This window comes from Felis catus, chromosome C2, assembly GCF_018350175.1.
Source record: "Felis catus isolate Fca126 chromosome C2, F.catus_Fca126_mat1.0, whole genome shotgun sequence".
In the NCBI taxonomy this organism is placed as follows: domain Eukaryota; kingdom Metazoa; phylum Chordata; class Mammalia; order Carnivora; family Felidae; genus Felis; species Felis catus.
In genome coordinates this window covers 131,272,105-131,291,781 of record NC_058376.1, presented here as the reverse complement: position 1 = coordinate 131,291,781, position 19,677 = coordinate 131,272,105, and the positions used below count along the sequence as shown (strand labels likewise).

Genomic DNA, 19,677 nt, shown 5'->3' with positions numbered 1-19,677 from the left:
CATATAGGACAAAGGGCTAGTATCCAAAATCTATAAAGAGCTCACCAAACTCCACACCCGAAAAACAAATAACCCAGTGAAGAAATGGGCAGAAAACATGAATAGACACTTCTCTAAAGAAGACATCGGGATGGCCAACAGGCACATGAAAAGATGCTCAACGTCGCTCCTCATCAGGGAAATACAAATCAAAACCACACACAGGTATCACCTCACGCCAGTCAGAGTGGCCGAAATGAACAAATCAGGAGACTGTAGATGCTGGTGAGGATGTGGAGAAACGGGAACCCTCTTGCACTGTTGGTGGGAATGCAAATTGCTGCAACCACTCTGGAAAACAGTGTGGAGGTTCCTCAAAGAATTAAAAATAGACCTACCCTATGACCCAGCAATAGCACTGCTAGGAATTTACCCAAGGGATACAGGAGTGCTGATGCATAGGGGCACTTGTACCCCAATGTTTATAGCAGCACTCTCAACAATAGCCAAATGGTGGAAAGAGCCTAAATGTCCATCAACTGATGAATGGATAAAGAAATTGTGGTTTATATACACAATGGAGTACTATGTGGCAATGAGAAAGAATGAAATATGGCCCTTTGTAGCAACATGGATGGAACTGGAGAGTGTGATACTAAGTGAAATAAGCCATACAGAGAAAGACAGATACCATATGGTTTCACTCTTATGTGGATCCTGAGAAACTTAACAGAAACCCATGGGGGAGCGGAAGGAAAAAAAAAAAAAAGAGAGAGATTAGAGTGGGAGAAAGCCAAAGCATAAGAGACTCTTAAAAACTGAGAACAAACTGAGGGTTGATGAGGGGTGGGAGGAAGGAGAGAGTGGGTGATGGGTATTGAGGAGGGCACCTTTTGGGATGAGCACTGGGTGTTGTATGGAAACCAATTTGACAATAAATTTCATATATTGAAAAAAATAAAAAAAATAAAAAATAAAAGGTGTGTACTGTCCAAAGCAGTCTAAAATCTTTTTTAACATTTATTTATTTTTGAGACAGAGAGAGAGCATTAACAGGGGAAGGTCACAGAAAGAGGGAGACACAGAATGTGAATCAGGCTCCAGGCTCTGAGCTGTCAACACAGAGCCCGACACGGGGCTTGAACCCACGGACCGCGAGATCATGACCTGAGCTGAAGTCGGACGCTTAACATACTGAGCAACCCAGGCGCCCCAGCAGTCTACAAATTTAATGCAATCCCTATCAAACTACAAACAGCGTTTTTCACAGAACTGCAACAAACAGTTTAAAATTTGTATGGAACCACAGAAGACCCCAAATAGCCAAAGCAATCTTGAAAAAGAAAAAAAAAAAGCTGGAGATATTCCAGACTTCAAGTTATATTACAAAGCTGTAGTAATCGAAACAATATGGTACTGGCACATAACATACATAGACACATAGATCAATAGAATAGAACAGAAATCCCAGAAATAAACCCACAATTATATGGTCAATTAATCTTTGACAAAGAAGGAAAGAATATGTAAGGGGAAAAAGACCGTGTCTTCATTTTTTTAACTTGTTTTACTTTTTATTTTTTTAAATTTACATCCAAATTAGTATATAGTGCAACAGTGATTTCAGGAGTAGATTCCTTAGTGCCCCTTACCCATTTAGCCCATCCCCCCTCCCAAAATCCCTCCAGTAACCCTCAGTTTGTTCTCCATATTTAGGAGTCTCTTCTGTTTTGTATCCCTCCCTGTTTTTATATTATTTTTGTTTCCCTTCCCTTGTGTTCATCTGTTTTGTCTCTTAAAGGCCTCATATGAGTGGTCATATGATTTTTGTCTTTCTCTGACTAATTTCACTTAGCATAATACCCTCCAGTTCCATGCACATAGTTGCAATTGGCAAGATTTCATTCTTTTTGATTGCCGAGTCATACTCCATTGTATATATACACCACATCTTCTTTATCCATTCATCCATGGATGGACATTTGGGCTCTTTCCATACTTTGGCTATTGTTAGTGCTGCTGTAAACATGGGGGTGCATGTGTCCCTTCGAAACAGCACACCAGTATCCCGTGAATAAATGCCTAGTAGTGCAATTGCTGGGTTGTAGGGTAGTTCTATGTTTAGCTTTTTGAGGAACCTCCATACTGTTTTCCAGAGTGGCTGCACCAGCTTGCATTCCCACCAACAATGCAAAAGAGATCCTCTTTCTCCGCATCCTCGCCAGTATCTGTTGTTGCCTGAGTTGTTAATGTTAGCCATTCTGACAGGTGTGAGGGGGTATCTCACTGTGGTTTTGATTTGTATTTCCCTGATGATGAGTGATGTTGAGCATTTTCTCATGTGTCGGTTGGCCATCTGGATGTCTTCTTTGGAGAAGTGTCTATTCATGAAAGACAGTGTCTTCAAATGGTATTGGGAAAGTTGGACAGTGACATGTAAAAGAATGAAGTTGGACCACTTTCTTACACAATAAACAAAAATAAACTCAACATGGATTAAGGATCTAATCGTGATACCTGAAACCATAAAAATCCTAGAAGAAAGCACAGCCAGTAATTTCTCTGGCATCAGCTGTAACAACATATTTCCAGATATGTCTCCTGAGACAAGGGAAACAAAAGCAAAAATAAACTATTGGGACTACATCAAAATAAAAAGCTTCTGCACAGCAAAGGAAACAACCAACAAAACTAAAAGACAACCTATGGAATGGGAGAACATATTTGCCTATGACATATCTGATAAAGGTTAGTATCCAAAATATATAAAGAACTTATACAACTCAACACCCCAAAACCAATAATTAAAAAATGGGCAGCAGACATGAACAGACATTTCTCCAAAGACATACAGATTACCAACAGACACATGAAAAGATGCTCAACATCACTCATCATCAGGGAAATGAAAATCAAAACTACTATGAGATTTTGCCTCAGAAGTGGCTAAAATAAAAAACTTAAGAAACGGGAAGTGTTGGCAAGGATGTGGAGAAAAAGGAACCCTTGTGCACTGTTGGTGGGAATGCAAACTGGTGCAGCTACTGTGGAAAACAATATGGAGGTTCCTCAAAAAATTAAATATAGAACTACCCTATGATCCAGTAATTGCACTACTGGGTATTTACCCAAAGAATAAAAAAAATGCTAATTTAAAGGGATACATGCATCCCTATGTTTATTTCAGCATTATTTACAATAGCCAAGTTATGGAAGCAACCTAAGTGTTGTTTAGATACATAAATGGATAAAGAAGATGTGGTGTGACACACACCATCCATTTATGTATCTAAACAACACTTAGGTTGCAACACTTAGGTTGCATGTATATATATATATATATATATATATATATATATATGTGTGTGTGTATATATATATGCATATATATGTACGTATATTATATATATATGCATATATATGTACATATATTTTATATATATATATATATATATATATATATATATATATATATATAAAGGAACACTATTCTGCCGTACAAAAGAATGAAATCTTGCCATTTGTATCAACATGGATGGATCTAGACAGTATAATGCTAATGAAATAAGCCAGTGAGAGAAAGACAGGTCTCATATGATCTCACTCATATGTGGAATTTAAGAAACTAAACAAATGAGCAAAGGCAAAAAACAAACAAACAAACAGAAAGAAAAAAGAACAAGAGAGAGAAACCACGAAACATAGTCTTAACTATAGAGAACAGATTGTTACCAGGGGGGAGATGGTGGTCGGGTTGGGTGAAATAGGTGATGGGGATTAAGAGTACACTTATCTTGATGAACACTGGGTAACACATGGAATTGTTGAATCACTATATTATACACCTGAAATGAATATACACTGTATGTTAACTATACTGGAATTAAAAATTTTTGAAATAATTAATTAAAAAGTAAACAAAATATCTTAATTCTCTGTTCTTAAAGAGATTTCAATCCAAAAGAATGATTCTTTTTTTTTTTTCCCCAAAGAATGATTCTATTAGCACCTAGCATAGACACTTTGAAATAGTGATGTAAAAAGCTAAGGGTATTCACAGTTTACTGAAAGCTACCTTGAGAATATGACACTGAAAGTCTCCCTGCTGAAGGAGGTCTTACTGTCTGAATAAAAACCTCCAATTTCAGTGGCTTACAACAATCTCTGACTCATGTTGCATGTTGGCAGCCACATAGGAGGTGCAAGTCAGCTCTACCTGCCCTCCCGTTCCAGTATCAAGGCTGAAGGAGCAGCTCCCCTGTGAGACAAGCTTTTCTCACAGCAAAGGGAAAGCCAGAGACTCAGCAGAAACACACAATGGCTCTTAAAGGTTTTTGTTTTGTTTTGTTTTTAATGTTTACTTATTTTTGAGAACGAGGGAGAGAGAGAGAGAGAGAGAGAGAGAGAGAGAGAGAGAGACAATGAGTGGGGGAGGGTCAGAGAGAGAGGGAGATAGACCAGGCTCCATGCTGACAGCAGAGAACCTGACGCAGGGCTCGGACTCAGGAATTGCAAGATCATGACCTGAGCCAGAGTCCAACACTTAACTGACTGAGCTACCCAGTCACCTTGGCAGTTAAAGGTTCTCCTCAGACTTGGCAGTCACCCCTATGATAAAGCAAGTCTCATGATCAAACCCAATGTCAGAAGAGTGGTGGAGTCTATTCCTCCCAAAGGGGACTCAGGGCAAGCCACAAGAGGTGTGACTATTTGGGAGCAAGAGTACAGCCTACCACAATGCTTCATTGTGCTTCTTTCAAATCATAGCCAATAAAAATAGGTCTACAAAACATTGTTCCAACCTTTTCCTCATATGGTATATAGTATATATTAAAATGTATTTTGAAAATGACATAGATTGCTTATGAATGAGTTAGGAAGATTACCTTGGAAAAAACACATGTGAGGAAGTTAGGTTTGGCTCCTTTGTTGAAAATGCCTTGCATATTATTTTAGTGCAGGTGATGGTTAATTTTATGTGTCAACTTGAGTGGGCCATGCATGAGTATCCAGATTAAATATTGTTTCTGGGTGTGTCTGTGAGGGTGTTTCTGATGAGATTAGTATTTCAATCAGTGAACTCAGTAGATTGCCCTTGCCAATGTGGTTGGCCACCATTCAATCCCTTGGGGGCCTAAATAGAACAAAAGGCAGAGGAAGGAGGAATTTGCCCCCTTTTCCTGTGTCCTCAGACTGAGACTTAGACAGTCAATTCCCTATGGTTCTCAGGTCTTTAGACTCAGACTGAGTTATACTACCAGCCTTCCTGGGTTTTCAGCTTGCAGATTGTGGAATTACTCAGCGTCCATAATTGTGTGAGCCAATTTCTCATTATAAATCTCCATATCTATCTATATCTGTATCTTTCATCTATATCTTTATTGGTTCTGTTTCTCTGGAGAACCCTGACTAATGCAGTGCATAAGCAGAGGAGATAAAGAAGACCCAGGAAAAACTAAGAAAAGTGAGGTTAACAGAAGAAATGAAGATTTTGTTTACTCCTTTGGAGCTGTCCTGTACTTATTTTAATTTGGTTTATTTATAAATTTGTAATATGCTAAATCTATAGCATATGGCATGAACACTCATAAATAATGATGCTAAGAGCTGAGAATATTCACAGTTCACTAAAAGCTATCTTGAGAATGTAGCACTAAAACTTATTCTTCCCAGTGGGCCCGCACCTCTGCCTCACAAAGGGATGGAAGTTTTTTAAAGGTGTGTGTGTTCTGAGGCTGCTTGCCAACTATCTCAAGTTTCCATAGGCTAGTCCAGTATTTGAGGGGCATTGGAACTTTGAATCATCCTCTCTCTGAAAGTGTAGTCCTGTAGCCTTTCTTCTCTTTGGTCCAATTAATTGGCTAATGTTTGAAACATCATCTTCTCTGGATGTCACAGCAGAATTGGGCATAAGAGAGCTTCGTGGAGGCAGAGACTGTGTCTTGCTCATCTTTCCCCCCCCTACCCCCAGTGCTAATACGGAAACCACTAAACAAAACAAACAAACCAAAAAAACCCCAAACTCATTCCTCTTGAAGAGGGAGGAGTCCAGTTATCCTAGAATTTTTAGAATGAAGGACAGAGTAGCCTCTCTGCAGAGAGCCTCTTTGGTGGTGATCTTGAGACCTTGATGATTTTGGTGCTTTCACAGTGGAGGAGAGAGTGGAGTGGGGCGGGGGTAGAAGGGGGCACTTTCCCTAAGGTGACTGCCTCATCACCTGGCAGCCCACACAGTTTCCCTGCCAGCTTGGTGTGAGGTATTGTGTTGGAATGGCTAAATATTCCCTGAGAGGTGGCACCAGGAATTCATTTTTTTTTTAAATTTTTTTTAACGTTTATTTATTTTTGAGACAGAGAGAGACAGAGCATGAATGGGGGAGGGGCAGAGAGAGAGGGAGACACAGAATCAGAAGCAGGCTCCAGGCTCTGAGCCATCAGCCCAGAGCCCAATGCAGGGCTTGAACTCACGGACCGCGAGATCGTGACCTGGGCTGAAGTCGGACGTCTAACCGACTGAGCCACCCAGGCGCCCCCGGAATTTATTTTTAATGTAGTGAGGCTCCCAAGAAGAATCTGGAAATCCAGGTTGGTAAATATGATGGGGGATGGTGGTATGCTACCCCAAGTTTGTAGATGAAAAAGCAGTAGGAAGCTGTGGTGTTTGTGTTGTGGTTCCTACTTTCTCCTGGTTCCTACTTCTTGAGGATGTCCTGAGGTCACTTTATTCAAGGAGACCCCCATCCCCATCCCAGTGCCAGGTGTATGCAGCTCCTGCTGTGTTGGCAGTAGCCAGGTTTGAAGGAGGCCTAACTCCACCCCTCGCTTACAACACAGAGGAATCATCCTGGTCTTGAGGGCCTATAGTACCAGTGAGAAAGCCAGGCAGGTGCCTCAGAGTCTAGGATAGATGCCACATGGCAGAGACCAGCGGTGGGGGCCTCCTGAGCCATGCATCACCAAGGAGTCACTGTTTGTGCCAGTACCTTTGTCAGGAAGAGTTTGTGATCTACCCTGAGATCCTACCAGATGGAGAGGGAGCTGAGGTTTCAGAAACTATGAAAATAAGATTTTAAGTGGAGATGAAGGTTAAATTGTGCCTACCTTCTCCACAGTCCTATCCTGGGTTGAGAGCCTGAGAAACACCTACTGCATCTACCTTCACAGACTGTTCTTCATTCTCCTGTGGTCCTGGAGGCAGAAAATGACCTGCTGGAGGAGACAGAGGCAGGAGCTCTGCCATGTATCTGAGCGCAACTGTCATCTAATTTTGCTCAGTCACTTATCTCTCTTGAGGATCATGAAACTTAGAAATGAGAGGGACCCACCACTCTTAGAGACATGGTATGGGACATATGATGTAATAGATGAAGGGCTACTCTGAACTTTTTAGAAGAAAGGTTTTATATAAATTGCCTTTATTGCCAGTCACCTTGCTATTTCTTGGATTTGATTTTTATATGCTTCAAAGGAAAGGATATTAACCAAGTATATGACAAGGCTTTCTTGCTGGAACTATTTTTGCTTACTGTAACCAGAAAGCCAGTAAATTATATTTTATCCAAATTTACCAAATAGTTTGATATCTTGTCTGTTATATAGAATTTATTATTTCATTGCAATGGTGCCAGCCAATTACTTCTCATAACATTTCTAACATATTGTTTGCCTTCTTCTTAAAATACTTAGTGCTGATCTACATACATCTATATTTATATATGTGAGGGCTGTTGATGCATTGCTGTCTGAAACTCATCTTCTCCTTTCTAGGTGTCATTGGGTAAGTTTCTCTTGAACATATTACTTATTCCAAATTTATAGTACTGGTCTCTCCTGGTCAGCCCCAAAGCTCACTATTCCAAATTCTAAACCCTTGGACTCTCAGACTCCCTGGTACTTGTAGCTGGAAGAGACTCAGTACTTTCTCCTCAGATCTCAAATCAACAGCATCAGAGACCAAGTGAATCAACTTAAGATGTTTTTAAGTGCAAATAAGAGAAGCAGCTTAGACAAGAAAGAAAATTCATTAACTCACCTAACAAGAAGTGTCCAAGGGGGGTGGTTGATGTTAGTGGCTCAGCTATACTTCAAGTTCTTTCTATCTCTTTACTTCCATTGTCAGCATGGTTGGCTTTTGTAATCAAAATTGTCTTCTTGTAGTTGACCCGATGGTTGAAGCACCGCCATGTGTCACCCCCCCTCCAAACAACTATTACTAAAAGCCAGAAAAGGCAAAAGGGCCATATGTCACCATCTTTTCTCATCTTTTCTAAGAGTGGGGAAATATTAACTATAAGCTTCCACTAGACTTCCTTATGTTTCATTGGTGTTAGAAATAATTTCCAAAACTTAGAAAAGGTGGACGAGATCACTGGGTATTCTTTCAGTGCAGTGCTGGACTTAATTTCCTATCATCTGGGCTATTTTATAACTCTGTAGAGGCAGAGGTTAACTTGAATATTTTTGTCTAGAAGAGATGCAAATAATTTTTGTTCACTGGAATAGATAACTCTGGAGATGTGGTTTACAGCCCTGTTGGCCACTAACCAGTTGTGTTCCTAACCCAGCTATCTAGCTTGTCAAAGACTCTTTGACTCCATTTTAACATTTTACCAGTTTCTTCATTGATTAATTAATTGAACAAAATCCTTGACATGTATTCATGTCATGTTTTCACGATATTCATGATTTTACCTTTTTGAAAATTATACTTTAACATTGGCCAGACTTTGGTTACATCACATACCTAAACCATGCACCCTCAATGAGATTACCTCAATGTATTTCCCATAATCTGTTCCACATTTACTCTCTTCCCTCCTCAGGACTGAGGATGCCCAGCCTCCCCAGAGCTCATGGGGTTCTGATATCAAGGGAAAAGAGCAGGAAAATGGTCATTGGGTAGTTACTCAACAGTTCCTGCCATACCAAGAGAACCCCAGAAGTGGGCATAGAAGAGGCCAAATTTTACTTAACCCTCTTTTGTTAAATATAATTGTTTTCCCTTTAATTTTTAAGTAGTAAACATACACAGAGACCAGCTTTAGATGTTATAGGAATATAAGAAGGCAAAGAATATTGATTAAAGGCAAAGTTCCTATTTTTTTAATTAATGAATAAGCCCCACTAAATGGTATTCATCTTTGCGCCAAGGATAGTGCTTTTAAAATCAATATACATTTATTGAGTATTTACCATGAGTAAAAAAGACCTATAGTACTTTGTAGAGTCAAACAGACTTGTTCGTACTCATAGGCTATATGACCTTGGGCAAATTATTTAGCCTCTCTAAGCTGTGATTTTCTCATCTCCAGACTATAGCATAGTGCTTTAGGTGATAGCACCTGGGGTTATTCACCCTAAGATGAAGTGGCCCGGATCTGTGTTGTCCACTTTTATTCTTCCTTTTATTCTCCACTCTTGAAAGATTGCTTATTCCTTTCTAATACTCCAAAGCCTTCAAGACAATAAAGATTATTTAAATTAGAGGAAACCCCTTTCATCATTCTCGATTCTTTATGTACAATTCTAATTGCATTCTCTGTTTGAGCATGTGACCATTTGTCTCCATGATATAAAGTAGGTGAACTTCATGAGTGGCTTTTCTTTGGCTCTGCTCCTCAGTCATGCTTTACAGCTTTGCTCTGGATGGCTGAGGTCTGACCACTGTAGCAAGATAACACTGCTACACCTGTATTATCACTAATTATAGTGGTAAAAAGTTAATTATTTTTATAACTAATATTTCTAGCATTAACTGATAATAGTACAATTTTGTCAGCATGTTCATAAGAGTAATCATTTGTTGGAAGTTTCCTTCTGAATGTGAATGTATTGGTAACTATAATTATAAATCGTTTTTTATAAAGTGATGAAGACTGGGTTCCTTTCTGCCATCTCTTATAGGTATTTGTGCATCTCTCCAACCTGATTGTAAGCATTATGGGGTGCATGGCCTTGTCTTATGTATCTTTATATTTTTCACATTAATGTAATACAGCACATAGCATGTAGTTGGCACTCGTTAATTGTTTTTTTGGATTAATGAATGAGCCCCACAAGATGGTATTCATTTTTGTGCCAAGGTTTAGTGTTTCTAAAATTAACATACACTTATTGAGCCTCTTACCATGAGTAAAGAACAGTGTGGAAGAGGAAACGATGCACAGACCTGGCCTGAGCTTTTGCTATGGCTGCTGGAAGCATTGGTATGTCCAGATCTTCTAGTCTGTCATAGGCCATATATAGGATTTTACATTGTATTCTGGAAGCAGTGCAGGGCCCTGGAAAGTTTTTAAGTTAGGGGTTCAAGAACAGATTTTAATTTTATAAAGCCATATCCCTGTTCCAAGCCTAAGTCTCAGAAATACTGGTCCCAAATAGGGGTTTCCTTTATAGGTCTGGTGATTAGATACATCATAACAATTGATGCATATTATAATCATGAGTTGATAAAAACATCCTTTGTTTATGAAGTTGGGGAATTATATAGTCTAACTTGGAAAGATATTAAAAATAGTTTGAAAAGTTCAGACATATGTAAACCCAAGGATTCAATCAAGTTCAACCTACCAATTTAATTAGAGTTTATAGTATTACAGGGGATAATATAGTCAGGTAAGATATGGACCTTGTAGAGCTTATAATTTAGCAAGAATGATTGGTCAATTTTAGAATATGGTGTCAAAAGAAGAACAAAAGTGGGAGAGTATATCTAACTTGCTGATGGTGGTAGGAGTGGTGGTTAAGAATTAGCAGAAAGTGATACAGGTGGATCCTTTTCTAAGCTTGGGCCTCTAGGAAACACCGCCTAAGGCAAGGATTGAAATGCTGATATCTGCCTTAGGTGGTACAGACCCAGGATGGTGAGAGTAGGAACAAATTGAACCAAGGCGAAGATGTGAAGCAGAGAAGTGTGTGTTACGGCACTAGCCATCACTTCACAAAGACCTGGGGAAAGATAACAGGTTGCTTGGCAGGGGTATTTATATGACTTATAGACACATGGGTAACATACCTTGGGTGGGAAAAGAGAATGGATTGCCTAGCTACTTTCTCCTCTTGTCTCTCACTGGTCCACTCCAAAGGAATTAACACCCTTGCATTTTTTGGTTGTGTCATTTAGTTCCTTACATTGCCAGTTGGAATGCTTGATTCCATATCCTGCAGTGTGGTGTTTCATCCTAGTCCAGATGGGGCAGGAGCCAGAAGGCCTGGCATCCCCAGGCAAGTGACTAATTAGCCTCCAGTACCAGCATCTTTGGAAGGAAGGGGGGAGTCAGGGAACTCTAAGGAGGTACGTGAGGTTTGTATCCAATATAGTCCTGAAGAAACAGACAGGATTCTGAGAGGCAGAGATGAAAGAGGAAGGCATTTTAATATGAGCTGTGACATAGAGGAAGAAACATTGTGCTGCATTTAAGATAAAGCAAGTGCCTTATTGGCTTCAACAGAGATGTGACAATTTCTTAGCCTGGATTTTCTTGGCTTGTAATTATTCTTGAGGGGTTTTTCCCCCCTTTTAAAAGGTACTTCAAATATGTAACTGTTTATTTCTTCATTAAATTTTTCTGTATGAATAAATTACCAGTTGGAAAAAATCCTTTATCAGGCCTTTTCTTACAGATGTATAAATAGGTGAAAGAGGAGGCTGGAAAAGGCAGACTCCAAATGTGAAGCTGTCTTTGATTTGGCCAACAGTAGGGGTCACAGAGGGTCTTGAGCAGGGAATGGGGTATAAAGAGTGAGGGGGAAGGACGATGTGGCTTCAACTATTCCCTGTAGTTCATCATTCATTTCTGCTTGATAGCCTCGCACAGACTTTCCTTTTTGATATATTGGTGGTAACAATAACAGTAGAAATATGAGCAGTAATGGTAACAACCGCCACAACCATGGCTCATTCCATTGCTTCATTCACATCTCTGTCCCATGTCACTTTCTCTAAGGCCTTCCCTGACCACCTGATCTAAACTAGCACCTCTTTACCCTGGTTAATCTCTAGCTCCTTGCTGTGCTTTATTGTTTTAATAGCATTAAGCTAGCTGACACTACACACACACACACACACACACACACACACACACACACACACTCATTTAGTTGTTTTCTATTTACCTGACCAGAAAACTTCATAAACACAGAGAATTTGTCTGTCTCGATCAGTCATTGCCAGTGCCTGGCACTGTTCTAAGCATCTGATGGGGTTCTCTAACGTAACTTCACTGAGACCAGAGAATGTGTGGACTATATGGTGCTGATTCTTGTAATCTGTTGAGGCTAGCTTTATGGATTGGTTAATTGTCAATTTTTGAAAATATTCCATGTATTCCTGAAAGAACATGCATTTTTAAGTTTTTTGATAAAATATCCAGTTTATGTATATTAGCTCAAGCTAATTGTGTTTTTCAAATCTGATTGTTTTGTTAAAGTCTATATCCTTATTAATTTTTTTCTACTGAATCTATTAATTACTGAGGGAAATATGTTAAATTTCCCCCTTGTGATTGTGGATTTCTCAATTTCTCCTTAAAGTTCTATTAATATTTACTTTTCATAGTGTATTTTTTTTTAATATTTTTTTCAACGTTTTGGGACAGAGAGAGACAGAGCATGAAAGGGGGAGGGGCAGAGAGAGAGGGAGACACAGAATCGGAAACAGGCTCCAGGCTCCGAGCCATCAGCCCAGAGCCCGACGCGGGGCTCGAACTCCCGGACCGCGAGATCGTGACCTGGCTGAAGTCGGACGCTTAACCGACTGCACCACCCAGGCGCCCCTACTTTTCATAGTGTATTTAAGCTTGTGTCATAAGTTGCACACAAGTACAGAATTTAAAAATTTTCCCAATAAATTATTGGTTTATTCATTATGTACTGATACTCTTTATCCTTAATTTACCTAATACTTCTTTTTACCAGCTTTCTTTTGCCTGGAATATCTTTTCTGTCCTCTTGCTTTCAACCTCTGTCCTTATGTTTTTTAAAAAAGGATGTTCTTCGGGGCACCTGGGTGGCAAGTGTCTATTGATTTCAGCTTAGGTCATGATCTTGCAGTTGATGGGTTCGAGTCCCACATCAGGCTGTGCTCTGATAGTGCAGAACTGCTTGGGATTCTCTCTCCCTCTCTCTCTGCTTGGGCTCTCTCTCTCTCAAAATAAAATAAATAAACTTAAAAAATGTTTTTTAAAAAGTGTGTTCTTCATATCAGTTTTTATTTTTTAATTATTATTATTATTATTATTATTTATTAAATATAATTTGTCAGATTGGTTTCCTTACAACACCCAGTGCTCATCCCGACAGGTGCCCTCCTCAATGCCCATCACCCACTTTCCCCTCCTCCCCACCCCCCATCAACCCTCAGTTTGTTCTCAGTATTTAAGTCTTATGGTTTGCCCCCCTCCCTCTCTGTAACTTTTCCCCCCTACCTCTCCCCCATGGTCTTCTGTTAAGTTCTTCGTATCAGTTTTTAAAAACTAGTTTAGTCCTGTTTCTCTGTGTTTTAATTCATGATTTGAATCCTTTGTGATTAACAATATAGGGAATGTATTTCTACCGTTGTATTTTGTTACATACCTTTTTCTCCTCTCCCTACTTTCTTTTGCTGGTTTTTGAGTGAATGGTGGACAATATATATGAAATAGTGTAGAGATGTTGGGTGGTATTATCTTCTTCTGGAGAGGATCTAATGTTTTTCTGGGTGGTAGTTATAGTAGGGGCAGATCACCTTGAACTAATCGGGTACTGAGTTGGTTTAAGGCTGGTTTGAGACTTTGTGAAGGCTGGTCTTGTTCCAGTATCTAAGAAGTAGTCCTTCCAGGTTTCCAAGACCCAGCCTCATCTTTGTGAATCTACTTAAAGCTCTACTTAGTTTTTAACCTCTTAGCAGCCACCTTCTCCTTACTGTCTTCCCCTAACAATTTAGGATTCAGTAAGTGCCTCAAGGGTAAAAGCCTTGCAGAATGTCACTCACTTCGCTTTTGTTCCCCTTTTTACTGGAAAATTTCCCCCTCAAGTCCTAGCTGCCTTGGTAGATTTGAACTATAATTTTTGTCTTCTAAGCCAAGGGAAGGTGCTGCAAGCTCTAGCCTAGAGCATTCTGTTTGTGTCAACTGCCCTGAGAGGAACACACAATCTCAAGTGTTGGGCTCACCTCACAGCATTTCCGTTTTCTCCAGGGTCTGGCTCCTCAGGTGCTGACTGCCTAAGTTTGCCTTAGCTGATCTCCGATGTCTTCAAAGACCTGTTGTTGTTTTTAAATTTTACTCAGATTTTACATTGTTTAAATTTTTCAGTGTTCTCTGTACAGCTATGGAAAGTGGGAGACTTAGTGTTAAAGTTACTCCATCATAGCTGAAGCTGAGGTTTTATTTTTGAGTTTTTAATTTCAATCACATTTTTTCCCTAGAAATTGTATCTGGTTATTTTTCTTTTTTTCTTTTTCTTTTTTAAAATGTTTATTTATTTATTTTGAGGGAGAGAGAGAGAGAGAGAGAAAGAGAAAGAGAGAGAGAAAGAGAGAAAGAGACAGCATGAGTGCGGAGGGGCAGAGGGATACAGAGAGAGAGAATCCCAAGCAGGATCTGCACCCAGAGCCAAACATGGAGTTCAAACTCAGAAACCGTGAGAACATGTCCCGAACCAAAACCAAGAGTTGGACTCTTAACTGACTTAGCCACCCAGGCGCCCCTCTATCTGGTTGTTTTTCAAATCAGCATCATCTTTTTCTGGATAGTATCCTGTTTCTATTTTGTTTTCTATTCCTTTCTTTATGATTTGAATCTCTTAAAATAAACTTATTTCAGAGTTTGAATCCTTCTGGCTTATCTGAAAATCTCAGGGGTATAATTTTAGTGTGTGTTATCTGCTGACTCTTAGTTTGCATTTGCTTCTGGTAGATGCCCCAAGAGGGTATAAGCAGCTGAGAACCAATTTTTATGCATATTTGAATCCCAAATGTGAGTGAGCAGAGAGGTATGGTTACAGAAAAAAAAGAGATTTTTTTTTTTTTTTTTTTTTTTTTTTTTTTTTTTACCACTCAGAGTTCAGACCTGTACAGATAAACTTTTTTGTCATTTTGTTTACTTGTGAGTCAGTGTTTCTTGGGTCATCCTTTCAGTTAAGGTACAAACCACTAATGGGTCTCCACATTACATGGACTCAAGGTCTTGGCTCTTATTTCTATGAGGCCGTTAAAACTGGCCCATTGGTTGCTGACCTTAGCACACCCCCTGGGGCAGCTGAGAAATCGGTACCTGCTGCCCACTCGGATTTTCAGTATTCTTTTTGTATAAAGCCTCAGGAATTTGTTTCATTTTCTTGTAGGCTCAGCTGTGCATATGTGAAGATATTTGTACACTTTATGACTCGTTTTTAGGTGTTTCTTGGACAAATGTTTTCAAGTTGTCTAGTTCTTCATAATTCCGGAAACAAAAGTCTTAACTGACATAATTTATATTGCTGGCTTATACAGTCAGGCTTAAAAAATGTTATCTATTATTAAATATCACCATCAGAATTATTATTTCCACAAACACATAAAACCTGAACATTTTGATTTAATACATATAATAGTTTATATATATATATAATATTTCTAGAATATGAAACTATTATATGTTCTACCAAAATATGTTATATGTAAGTATAACATATAATATGTAATAGATTATCTATAGTAGATTGCAAAACTTTATGATAACTGGTCTGTCCACTAAGTGTATGGCTAGTACATACAGTACTATGTATATCAGCTACAGAAACACAATAAAATTTGAAACACAGTGAACTATTGAAAGAGTTTAAACCACATCACTCTTCTCCCAACTACAAGTTCTGCTCACTTAAAAAATGTTTTTTTAAACTCTTATTTCCTTAGGGGAACTAGAAAATGCTGTGGATTTGTAGGTTTTAAGCATTGAAAGACATATCTATGGGAATATGTATTTATGTGTGAATCACTTCACATATACCTATATATATATATTATTTATGTTAGGAATAAAAAATTTTATATTTTGCATGAAATTCTATATCTTGTTTTTTTTGCCTTTTTGTAGGAAGATACTTCATCGAGACTTGAAATCAAAGAATATATTTCTGAAAAATAATCTGCTTAAAATTGGTAAGATTTTTTTAAAATATGTATTCCAGAAACATGGGAGAGTATATTCTAGATGTTATCAATAAATATATCACATTGAAGTATATCGTATCTAGAAGTGTTAGAGTAATTTCTGGCTTGTTTTTAACTTCTCAAACTTTTGTTTTTTCTTGGTTGAGGCCAAAAGTCCCAATTATTTTGTTTCCATGTATCTGATGTAAATTGAAGTGTAAGACATTTGCTATGTACTTGATAATTGAACTAATAATTTTTGAGTTTCTTACTCCATGCCAGGTACTTTGCAAGTAGTTAGACTTGTTTTACTAGTTTGATTAATTAGTACAGGTTTTCCACTTATTTTATCACAAGCAACTGGTAGTTATCACAGATAATTAAAATGCTGATATAATAGATTTGTTAATTTTTAGTTCTTCAGAACCATGCTTCCATTCATAATGGTTACTGGATTGTTTAATATTCCTGTCAGATGTTCTTAGAAAGGGAAAGCATAAAAGCATGTAACTAGTTAGATGAGTAAAGAGAAGCTAATAGATTCAAACTTTTATAGTCGTGTTCTTCAAAAGTCTCAGGTCTTTTATATGAACTTTTTTCTTTATTGTAAATGAAGAACAAACACTCCCCCCTCAGGTGCAATTGCAGAGCATTATATTCAGCCCTTCCAGAATAATTTTGTTTGTTATTTCAGACCTGAAATAGCTTTTTGTTTCAAGTTGCTGGTTCTCCACAATTCCAGAAATAAAAAGTTTTAGCTTTTCTGGCTCAAAGTCTTATTTCTCCTATAAGGCCTATGTTATGTGTTTATGTGGTTTTTTTTAATGTTTATTTCTTTTTGAGAGACAGAGAGGGACAGAACGTGAGCAGGGGAGGGGCAGAGAGAGGGAGACACAGAATCCGAAGCAGGCTCCAGGCTCCCAGCTGTCAGCACAGAGTCTGACGCGGGGCTGGAACTCACAAACCGTGAGATCATGATCTGAGCCAAAGTCAGACACTTAACTGACTGAGCAACCCAGGCACCCCTAAGGCTATGTTTTTTAAAACTATTCACCAGCATTGTGTGATTTAAAAGATATTATTTTTCTTCTCTTTTCCTTTAAAACGGTAGGAGTCATTGCATATTTAAAATTGTCAAATTAGACAGTTGTTAATTTCCAGGCTGGTTTTCATTGTTTTAAAGTATTTGTAAAAATTAATTTTTATTTCAAGGGGATTTTGGAGTTTCTCGACTCCTATTGGGATCCTGTGATCTAGCCACCACTTTAACTGGAACTCCTCATTACATGAGTCCAGAGGCTCTGAAACACCAAGGTTACAACACAAAGTCGGACATCTGGTGAGTGGGCAGTGGGCTAGTGCTGATGACGTATACATCTGCTGCACTGAGAGAACAATGCGTTTTGGTTTTAGGCTCATTTACTTGCTACATCCACTCACTTTATTTTTGAAGTATGAGTCATTCTTTGACCAGAGTAAAGGAGAGTTTGTTTTGGATTTCGAACTTGCTATTTTCATTATATTAATTTCAAAAATTCTCTTTATTTACAGGTTAATTGGTTAGTTTGGGTTTTTTTCTTCTTGAACCACAAGGGAAAGTTATTACTGTATCATAAACATTAAATGTTGATAGATTTCTGCTAGCATATTATATAAAGTAGTTATAATCTTAAACACTGTGCTTTATTTTATTTAAGATTAGCTTCCACTTCTGTGGAGAATGTACAGCTTTATTTTTTTTTCTTCTTGTTGCATATAAGAATTTTTACTGAAGATACTAGCTTTTAAGAATAAATGTAAATTAAAAAATGTCTGGGTTTTCAATGATAGATGCATCTGAGATTTCTCCATTTATATGTGCTCTTGTACCAAAGGAATCTCTCATTCTTTGTCATGGAACCAGTCAAATCTCAGTACTGAAGCCTCGTGGAAAATTGTATTCTATTGTTAGCAATAGATCCTATTTAGGGAAAATCTCTTCTCTTTGAAGAGGAATCATATAATTTTCAGCTTGTTAAGGGTTGAAAGGACAATCTAGTTGAGAGCCTGTTAATTAAGTAAATAATTATTGTATGCAAATCAACTTAAGTACTTCTGAGCTTTCAAAGATGAGCAGTGTGAAAGATTCTGTCTACTTCATTCTTCTAAAGAAGATAAAGTAGAAAGTTACCTTTCCTGCAGCTAGGGAAAAGTAAGCACAACAGTGGATATGACTTTGGATTTTCACAAGGGTCATTACTCGTGTTCTTGTTCTGGTGCCTCCCAAGTGGGAGAGAACACTGTCAACATTAGGTCTGGCTATGGCAGATAGCCATCCATCCTGTCCCTTTAGTTCATTCTTGTGATTATTCATTTCTACATTCTTCAGTGGTTTTTATTTTTTCATTGTTAGCCCGTTTCTACCCTGATGGTCTTTTCCAATTTACCTACCATCTTTCCTCTATCATAACCTTCCCCTAATACCCTCCTCCCAAAACAAACACAAAATAAACAAAAACCACAAAGGTATGTTCCAGGGAATGAGTTTCTTTAGATTTTGCTTTATCGAGCATCTACTACTAGATGCCCCTTAGGAAGTCTTCTTGCTCTTTTTTGAGTAGCTTTCTTCAGTTCGAGAAGATCAATCTTGGGCTTTGGATTGGATTTGGGTTGCATATTTACAACTCTCTTTGCACTTAATTTTGTTTATTATTTGGACATTTAAAAATAGGTTCAAATCTATAATTTCTTCATAATTAAAATTACATGGTACGTCAGGAAGATGTTACATCCTTTCATTTGAATTAAGAATAAATTAATTTATGAAGCCCATTGCTAAGCCTTTGGAATTACATGTAGCAAGAAGGCTGGCTCTTTTGGTCGGGTATCTACATCTGCTTGCCAAATCAGATGTATGTCTCCTCAGAAACTTGGGCAACAGGACCCACAGACGGAAGAGTAAAAAGCACACAGTTCTTTTGGTCTTCATTGGGTCTATTGTAGTTCTTTTTTTTACAATCTGCTCTTAGGGGCACCTGGGTGGCTCAGTCAGTTAAGCATCTGACTCTTGATTTCAGCTAAGGTCATGATCTCATGGTTCATGAGTTTGAGCCCCACATCCGGCTCTGTGCTGACAGCAGGGACCCTGCTTGGGATTCTCTCTCTCTCTCTGCCTTTCCCCCACTCACACTGTGTTTCTCAAAGTAAATAAATAAACATTAAAAAAAAAACCCTGCTCCTAATATTGCAAGAGAATTATAGGAATATCAGTATTGCATAAAGAATTATAGGAATATTCCTAATATGGGAATTATAGGAATATCATAAAGAATATAGGAATTATCAAGAATATCAGAATTACAGGGCTATAGAATAATAAGAATAGTATTGCTATAATGTTTTAAGCTTATAAAAATGGTATTTGTCTCAGACAAAACTTAAAAAAACCTAAAACCTCCCAAATATAAAAATGCAGGAGAATTTTAATGTATTTTTCGTGAGCATTAGGTCAGCTCTCCTTGCAGATATTATTAACTATTCAGCAAGTACAAGCTAAGGACTTATCATCACCCTGACCCCAAATAACCACCTTATTATGAATTTGGTAA

General features: G+C 38.2%; 1 protein-coding gene across 25 annotated transcripts in view; it reads left to right on the top strand.

The window, feature by feature from the left end:
- The window catches only part of NEK11 (NIMA related kinase 11), a 281,142-nt gene that overhangs the window by 68,549 nt on the left and 192,916 nt on the right, over window positions 1-19,677 (top strand). For 24 of the 25 annotated variants that reach the window (XM_045037604.1, XM_045037603.1, XM_045037600.1 and 21 more), the window contains 2 exons: window positions 16,035-16,099; window positions 17,303-17,429. In XM_045037604.1, the coding sequence (XP_044893539.1) occupies window positions 16,035-16,099; window positions 17,303-17,429 (192 nt within the window). Of the gene's footprint in view, window positions 1-9,665; window positions 9,910-11,101; window positions 11,203-16,034; window positions 16,100-17,302; window positions 17,430-19,677 lie in introns of those variants that run through there. The other variant, XM_045037617.1, reaches the window with a different exon arrangement.